General features: G+C 49.3%; 1 protein-coding gene across 2 annotated transcripts in view; it reads right to left on the reverse strand.

Moving 5' to 3' along the window:
• FLCN (folliculin) overlaps positions 1–9,123 on the reverse strand; it is a 19,947-nt gene extending 10,824 nt beyond the window's left edge. Inside the window, exons 1-6 of one of the 2 annotated variants that reach the window (XM_012726677.1) lie at positions 9,050–9,123; positions 6,715–6,813; positions 5,591–5,863; positions 3,530–3,676; positions 1,278–1,499; positions 153–313 (exon numbers count right to left, since the gene is read on the reverse strand). In XM_012726677.1, the coding sequence (XP_012582131.1) occupies positions 153–313; positions 1,278–1,499; positions 3,530–3,676; positions 5,591–5,839 (779 nt within the window). In that variant the 5' untranslated portion in view covers positions 5,840–5,863; positions 6,715–6,813; positions 9,050–9,123. Of the gene's footprint in view, positions 1–152; positions 314–1,277; positions 1,500–3,529; positions 3,677–5,590; positions 5,864–6,693; positions 6,814–9,049 lie in introns of both variants that reach the window. The other variant, XM_004684519.2, reaches the window with a different exon arrangement.

The raw sequence follows: 9,123 nt of genomic DNA on the forward strand, positions 1-9,123 counted from the left end.
ACTAGGAAAGGAGGCAGTTCAGTGCTCGCCACCAACACTCGCCCGGAGGCACGCAGGGCCTCATCCAAGGACAGCTTTCCTCAAACCCATGCATAATCCCACTAACACACTGGAACCATTCTTACTGCTGAAAGACCCAAGAATCTCATTACCAAGCAAAGGAAGTATGAAGACATGCCCACAAATTGTCATCACTTGTCAAGGACGTCAGCGAACGGGCAGCATTACCATTCCTTTGATGCAGGAATGGTGTGAAAGCCGTGTTCATCCTCTGGGCACGCTGTGGGCATCCGAACTGTTCTGCTTCAAACACCTGAAATGCAAGGGCAAGGGGTGGCTCTCCTGCAAAGGCAACCAGCCAAGCAGCCCAGATCTAGCTTGTTCACAGGTGGCTTCACAATCCTCCCCCCAACACTGACCCTTCTGCTCTCCTGGTGCAGCGTACAACAGGTGCCACCCACCTCAGAATGTCAACAGAATGGCTTTACTTCCCCAGCCAGATCAGACGCTACCTGAGACGAGGAACCGGTTTTCTCCAGGGCGATCTGCTACAACTCATCGGGCACTTGACGCACTCAGGTGCGCATGTGCCCAGTGGTGAGTGACCCCCGCTACCTCCAGCCCTCCCCTTCCCAGCACAGGGAGGCCTCCTCACTTCTCAGACCCTACATTATGGGCAGTCTGGCAACAAAGTAGGACAAACAAGGTGCTCCAGCACCCTCTGTGCCCTCCAGCTGGGCAAGTGAGCACCCGTGTGGGTGCTGCTCCACAAGGAGCACAAGGAGCAGGCCCGTCCCTTCCCTGCACGGACACGACATGAACAGGAAACAACTTCAGGCTTCTAAGTGGCTAATATCTGAGGCTGTCTGTTACCAGAGCAGACCCTGGCCTCTCCCGCGCAGCAGGGCCACAGCTGGAGATCTACATTAGGTGGTGGGCCTGCAACATGACTACTGGGCAGTCTTCTGAAACGAAGGTCTAAGGAAGCAAAGACACTAGGGATGAAACAAGGGCTCTGTCCACAGCAAGGAAGCCAGAGCTTCTCTGAACAAGAGCCAAGACCACAAGGAGTCAGGCGAGATGAGTAAAACAAGCAGGACTGATCGGCTGTGAGGCCTAGTGCCAGGACCCCAACTTTGAAGCCAGTGGATTACAATTCAGGCAGAGCAGTGGCCAAGGGACCAGGAAGTAATAAAACTCCCCAGCCTCTTGCTCTCCCCTAGTGTAAATGCCACCCCCCCAATACTGCCACTTGCTCTCCCTTGATCTGGGGTCACCTTGAGAGCCTTGCCCTGGAGCTCATCGATGATTCCTCGGATCTTCCCCAACAAGAAAGGCCAGGAGTTGATGAGGTAAATTCGGTCCATCATGATGGCGATGATGCTGTACCAGCGCTGGAAGCCCCTGGCCAGGCTGTCTTTGATGAAGAAGGTGTGACTGAACACAAAGCCATGCTGCTCATCCCCAAAGAAGATGGGGCCTTCGCGGCCAGGGCAGACCTAGGACAGAACAACGGTTTCTCAGGGACACAGTCTCCCCTTCTTGCCTCAGTAATATAGAAAAATCCTTCTCTGACTTTTCATTTTGTACTACTTAGCCAGTTAACTATAGGAAAAGTGAGAAACTTTCTAAAGATAATATTTGTTCTCATGGAACGCAAGGGCCAATGAAGTGGTTCTCTACATTTTTCCACCTTGAGCCACAAATAACAACTATACAAGTATTGCATCTATCCCAGACTCAAGCTTGCCCACATCACTCATCTGGAATATGCTAGAGGATTAAGACCCCAAATGGTCACTGCAGAGTTCACATAATCAAACTTATATTCTTGATTTGAAGAAGAGAACTCAGGTCTCCCTTGTGATCTTCATTCTAACCTCACACACTAGTCTGAGGACATGATCACCTGCTTTCTAGATTACCAGCAGGAGGTCACAATGAAGGAGAATGCAAGGCAGGGACACAGCAGTAGCCACTGAGCGCAGCAGCGCAGAGCTCTGCCTGCCTGGCCAATGGGCACAGTGATGGCAACTTGTAGTAACTGAATGACGAATTCTTGGTGACACGGTAATGTAAAAGCTAAGACGTGAACTACACTGGAGCAGCCTTGCTGTCTAGGCACAAACTGACTCACTCTTCAGTAGGTTCTGATAGTTCACACAGTTAGCAACTGTGCGAGGTAGTGACAAATGACACAATAAAAAAAGGTGATGTCTGACATGATCTTCCTTAAAGATTTATTTATTAAATGAGAACAATAAACTATAAAACAGAGACATGGTATGGGGTAGAAAGGGTATGGGATAGAATCGGGGTGGGGCCCTCCCTGGTGGCGCAGCGGGTTAAAGCACAGCACTAAGAAGCTTAAGCCACTTCCACATGAGTTCGATCCCCGCCTGCCTGGAGGTGACCACATGGCGTGGCAGACCTCTCCTGACCCGCCCGCTGCTCCCCTCAGCAGTGTACTTCGTCCATCTGCCTGTTCTGCTCCCCACTCTGTCTCTGGTGAAGCTTCTCACCGCCTCTGCACCTGTGGCCTGTAACCCAGTTCTGTATGCACAAATAAATAAATCTAAAAAAAAAAAAGCTGGGGTAGGAAGAGAGCACAGGACTATGGCAATAGCACACAGGTGACTGATGGTAGGAAGCCCATATGGTATACAACTGAGAAGGAAAATACAAAATGAAGAGTGATGTAAATAAATAAATAAAATACATAAAGACTTATTTATGCATACAAGAACTGGGGTACAGGCCAGAGTTGCAGGGGATGAAAGGATTCACCAGAGACAGAGTAGGGAGCAGAACAGGCAGAATGGCTGAAATACACTGCTGAGGGGAACAGCAGCAGGTCAGGAGAGGTCTGCTGCGCCATGTGGGTCAGCTCCCTGGCCAGGGATCAAACTAGTGCTGCAGTGGCTGAGGATCATTTCATAGACTCGCACTTTAACTATTGTGCCATCAGAGAGGCCCCCTGATATAGTTCTTATCTTAAAAACATGTCCATCAAGAATGGACAAATTGGGCCTCCCTGGTGGCATAAGGTGTTAAATCTAGCACTATCAACAGACACTGTATCCCAAATTTGATCCCTGGCCAGGGAGCTGATCCACAGGGCACAGCAGACTTCTCCTGTCTTGGCTGCTGCTCCCCTCAGTGTGTCTTAGTGTATCTCAGTACATCTGCCTGTTCTACTCCCCACTCTGTCTCTGGTGAATCCTCTCAACCTCTGCAACTCTGGCCTGTACCCCAGTGTCTGTATGCATAAATAATTTTTTTTTTTAAAGAATGAACAAATTGACAAGTTTAGTGCTTAAAATGGAAAAGCTTATAACTACACAAAAAACAAGGAACTGAGGCAGCTTGTTCTGGAGAACTGGCTGCTGTCCTGCTGCACTGATCCATCTGTCTCTGTTGACAGAATGGACTTTTGTTTTCTTCTTCATGACCAACTGGATCTGTTCAGCTGGATGTGCATGATTCTTGCAGAATTGTCCCCTCTGGCCCCAGGGTCACAGGTGCTTACCTCACAGCTCAGGCTCCTGACACAGGCCTGGCGGACAATGCTGAAGAGCTGGGGGTGGTTGGGGTGCTGGTGACTAACGTATTTAATTGAGGTCTCCTTATCGTGGCTGATATACCCAGGATGCCCTGCAGCAAGTGACCGGCAGCCCTGCTCTCGAGAAGGATAAGAAGACCAGTCAGGAAGTGGGCAACAAACCTTCTTACTCTTGGGCAAATCTGAATTAGAAAACTCAAACTATTTCCACACAAAAATAGCTGACCTCTAGAGTTATCTTTATCTCAATATTTCAGCATCTGCTGAACAGGGAAACTAGGAGAGATCACAAAAGTTGTCAGAGGCATGAATGAGATTCAATCTACTGCACTGAAGGAGCACACATTCCCAAAGCTCCGCATTCATTTCACTTAATCCAAGGAACAGTCATGAGAAAATTACAGCGAGACTCCGCATTTCACATATGGCCAAACGCCGAGAACTGGGAAGCAGCTCACATGGTGTTCTGTGTTAGTCTTTATCATGGTCCCGACACAACCATGGGACAAGGGCTTCAGGAGGAGACGAGACCTCAGTGCTGGTGCAGCAGCCTGAAAAGGCAAGTTCTGACCCGCTGGTGCAGGAGTCACTGCACTGGTGGCTTCAACTGCCATCTCTCTCAGGTTGTCCCCAACAGACTGAGCAAGGGGGCACATAGGCAAGCCACCCTCCACGGTCAGTCCAGTCTGACCATGGCCAGTCTGCCTTCCTCCTTTTCACCCTAACAGGTGGTCTGTGTCTGCAGCTGGAAGGTTCTCCCTATCTTCTGTTCCCTCCCCTCAATCCCTGACATGTGTTTCTAGCAATAAATCAATCAATCTCATGCCTACGATGTGCTTCTCAATGGGAACAAAGTAAAGCAATGGATTCCTGCTCACACTGCAGGAATAAGTCCAACATCACTGATTTCATGGTTCAGGGCCATCAGGTGAAGGAGCAGCCTATTAAGGAAACCAAATTTCATTCCCCAGATCACGAAACACCCCAAAAAGGAAGGTCAGGATACTATGAGAAGGAAACTCCAAGAGAGCACTAGCTTGACAGAACAAGGGCCTAGAACAGGTAAGTTTTTGAAGGGTGGGATGAAAGATTTCTGTAAAATGAGGCCTCTTGCTATGAAATGCCATGGTGATAGCAACTGTTTATTGATAAAAGAGCAGGTGGAGGGCCTGGTGGTGCAACGGGTTAAACTGCAGCTCTGTGAAGCTTGCGGCAGCTGCTTCAGCAAGTTAGATTCCGGGCCAGGGAACTGACCCACATGGCACGGCAGACCTCTCCTGACCCTCCTGTAGCTCTCCTCAGCAGTGTACTTCATTGATCTCCTGTTTTATTCCCTGCTCTGCCTCTCATGAATACTCTCACTGCCCCTGCACCTCTGGCCTGTACCAGCTCTGTATACATAAATAAAATAAATCTTTAAAAAAAAAAAAAAGAGTAGGTTGACGGATGGTTTCACTCACAGCAGGAGTATAATGGACCAAGCGAGAGAAAATAATAATAATAATGAACAACTATATACCAGAGACATTTTGTGGGGGTGGAGTGGGAAATGGGATCAAAAACAGTGGGGGGAGGGAAATGCACTGGACTATGGTGATGGCACACAAGTGATTTGGTGATAGGAAGCTCAAAGGGATTACAACTGATGAAAAATGCACAAAATGATGTAAAAACAACCTATTATATTATTTTTAAAAAGAGAGAGATTGAAAAAGGTAAAGCTGAGACAAAGGGAAGGGACTATAAAGGACATAAAATGGTCTTCCATTCAGAGCTCTTGCGGCAGCTGCTTCAGCAAGTTAGATTCCGGGCCAGGGAACTGACCCACATGGCACGGCAGACCTCTCCTGACCCTCCTGGAGAATGGTCCTCCATTCAGAGCTCCGTGTGGTCATACCCACTGCTCTCCGTCCCAACAAGTCTCCTGTTGCACCATCCAGGGAGGTGAACACACAGCATCAGCACGGCTACCCACAGCCCTATCTTCCCCCACAGGTAATGTAGTCCCCTACTCTAAAAGACACTTGCCTCACACATGTCTGACTTCTTGGGCCCTGGGCTACTCGACTCTGCGCTGGCACCTTCTGCTGGGCTGTGAGCTCGGATTCGGCTGCTCATCTGAATGCCACCTTCCTCTTCCTCAGCTTGTTCACCCTGGCTGGGGCTGTCCTCATTCCCAGCTCCCTGTGGAAGCGGTGCATGCAGAACCTCTGTGCAAAAGAGAGTGCGGGGGCCGTGGAGCTCACAGAAGTGACAGAGAGCGACGATGGCGTTCATGGTGCCTTGGGGAGGGCACGAGGCCTGTGTGGGGGAGAAGGAGAAATACCACCAGCAGGTCAGCATGTGCTCACACCAAGAACCTGCCCACTCCTTTGCAGCGCAGGGACTGGGTAAGTGTCGTCAATCCGCCCTCTGGCCTGCAGAGGGGAGACACCCAGCCAACCCTGACTAAGCACCTTAAGACCAGCACTGCTTCAGGTAGAGGGACAATAACACAAAATGGTCTCTGTCCATGGAGAGTTACAACAAATGTAGGAGAGAAAATGTAAATCAATGATCAAGCAGAAAGACAGAACAGCCTGGGTGAGGGGAAGACTTTGCTTGTTACTTGCAATATCCCCTGTGTCTACAACAGTTGGTAAATGAATTTAGAGGGATGACAGTTGTCACAATAAAAAAGAAAAAGACCATTCTGGGTACCTATGGACAAGTGAGTTTGGAAACACAACTCCTTATAGCTTCTTTAAATGTGATCCCAAAGGGGAGCCTCATTAATTCAGGTAAAAATTTCCATGGTACCCACTCACACCCATGGCCCCACAATTTCTAACCAAGTCTAGTGTCACAGGAACTGAATAAACAGAATTTAAATAAAGGGCCCACAGGGATCACCACAGCAAAGTCAAGGAAAATGATTGTTTAAGAGGAGGTGAGGTGATCGCTAAGGAGCTAAGTGCTGTCAGGACCCAAAGTTAGGCCAGAGGTGCAATCAGGGTGTAAACCCTGGAAAAGGAGACCACATCTTCCTTTGAGAGGCACAAAAAGGAAGAGAAAAAAGACCCCTTTTAGCAAGACATCTGAAAGTAGCACTCGAACAGTTTCAACTCCAACTGCAGAGCATTAGCACAAACCTTTATGCCTGACAGACTCACACATCCACTGTCCAGCCTAGAGCAGAGACTGCAAGGTCATTTCCAAATGAGCTGGGCAGGACAACGGCAGTCATACTCCAGTTCTGCACCTGACGTTTTCTAGGTAAAGAAAGAAAATAAAGGTTAATTCTAAAATCAACAGTCTATGGCACAAGGAGGAGGGAGGATCAAGCAAATTACAGTCAACGTCAAAACATCACAAAAGAGGATTTGGAATTCCTGGCCTCTTGCCTCTTAAAACAGTATCTGAGTGCAGTCTTCGCTGAGGTTTTACACTTCTACCACAACATTTAATAAAGGAGCTCTTGCAGTATATTTATATTCAAATATCATTGTAAAATATAAAATATTTAAAAATATGAAGTCTTCACCTTGGTTAAACAGGGCCACCCGCATCAAGCCAATTACACCTTTCAGATTATAAACTAAGCCTACAGGTTTCTCGCCTTAAACGTGGAGAAGACTAGTGGTGATGTTACCAAGCTAGCTCATCACCCAGAATCAACACAGGCTACTACTAGGAGTAATTTTTTTTTTTTTTAATGAAAACTACTCCTGCCTGACAGGAATTTTGACTACTTGGACCAGAAGTGCCATAGCCCTAGGCCGCCACTGGAAAACAGTGAGGTACCCTAGATACTAGGTAAAAAACAAAGCCTCTCTCCAGTCCTCACAAGCCAGTGATATCAAGTATGTTGCTTCTCATAGTGACATCCGAAAGCTGAGAATGGTGGCAAACCTCCCACCCCTCCCAAAGTCCACAACATGTGGAATCAGAACTCTGGATAGCTTGAGGTTGGTTCGTTATTCTATTCAATTTCTACCAGAGTCTAGTGTCACAGGAACTGAATAAACTGAATTTAAATAAAGGGCCCACAGGGATCATTATAGCAAAGTCAAAGAAAATGCTAAATTCATTTATCAACTGTGTGCTCACTCTCCAATTTCCATCTTGACCAAATAGATGTTTGCTGAAAAAAACTGCTAACAATTCTTCCTTTCTAGTAAGCTTTTTGGAATATAGGAAGAAGCAGAAATCTTCCCTGGCCTAACAATCTCTTCAACAGTATACTCCAAGCAAGTCAAATACCTTTAAAAGGCAGGGTCCTTGTCCACACCCCCCATCAGGGGCTGAGCCTCTGGGCCTGAAGGGTAATAGCAGAGGAAGTGTCTCCCCCCATGGAGTGTCCATGATGATTTAATTTCATCCCTACATCCTATGGCCTGTCCTAGGATCTAAGGGATTAAAAAGAACTTTGCAAAGAGTTGTAATGGCTCTTAGTGGTATCTGAATCACTTAAGTATCTTTAAACAGTGTCCCAAAGGGGAGCCTCATTAAATCAGGGGAAAAGTCTCACAGCACCCACCAGCACCCTACTATTTCTACTGGCCTTACCTGGATGTCTATTTATAGAGCTCCCTAATGCATGACTGACGGAAAACAAACAGTGTCACATGACACTATTACTCAATCCCTTGATGACAACGTTGACAATCTAGTGCCTGCAGCACTTTCTCTGCTGTGCCATGGAATCTCTCCGGCCACTCTGGCTGGACACCCTGGGCCATGCCATAAGTGCAAGGGCTGGAGAACCAGTACTTTCAGCTTGCCCCTTACCCTCTGCCCCCGAAGCTGTTGAAGACCACCGTGGACCTGCGTCCACAATGAGCCAATCCCTGAACTAAATATTCTTCCCAGATGCTCAGGATACATTTGACAGCACCGACAGAACAGAAATGTGGTGTCCTTGCACCCTCCCTGCAGGCCACTGATCTAGGCTCGTCAGAGTGCCCGCTTCAGAATGCCAGCCTGGGAGAGAAGGAATTATGCGCCCACTCCCTCCCTTAAACCAGCGGCGAGGCAAAACACAAGAGGGGCGGAGGGGGGGGCGCATTAAAGAATAAATCAGGCCGAGGGCTCCGAACCCCGGCCACGCCCCTCCGCCCTCACAGTTCACGGACTGGCCCCCAACTCCAGTCAGATCCACCCTGTCTACAGCCTCAAGCTTTCAACACCCCCTTCCACTCGGCCACCCAGCCGCCGGGTCTCACACCAACTCGAAGCCCAGTGTGATGCCCCGTTACCCCGGCGTCCTCCGCCAGCTCCGGCCCCGCCCTCGCCCCAAGCCGGCGCGGGGACTCCCTCCCGGGCCTCCCTCGGCGCCTCTTACAGGACCCCGCGCTCCCGTTCCACCTCCGCCGGGCTTGGCGTTCCAGCCCCGCTTAACCGGGCCAGGCTCTGGGCTTCGGTTCCGCAGCAGGAAGTGGGGGGCCGATGAATTCCGCCGCGGGGTGAAACCCCCGCCCGCGACCCGCCACCGGCGCCGCTACACACCTGACAGCGCGTCTTCCTCACACCAGCCGCCCGGAGGCCGTCCCCGTGCTAGTGGGCCCGCCGGGCGCCCCAGC

Source organism: Condylura cristata, unplaced genomic scaffold (genome assembly GCF_000260355.1).
Source record: "Condylura cristata isolate star-nosed mole 26May11 unplaced genomic scaffold, ConCri1.0 scaffold00017, whole genome shotgun sequence".
NCBI classification, from domain to species: Eukaryota; Metazoa; Chordata; class Mammalia; order Eulipotyphla; family Talpidae; genus Condylura; species Condylura cristata.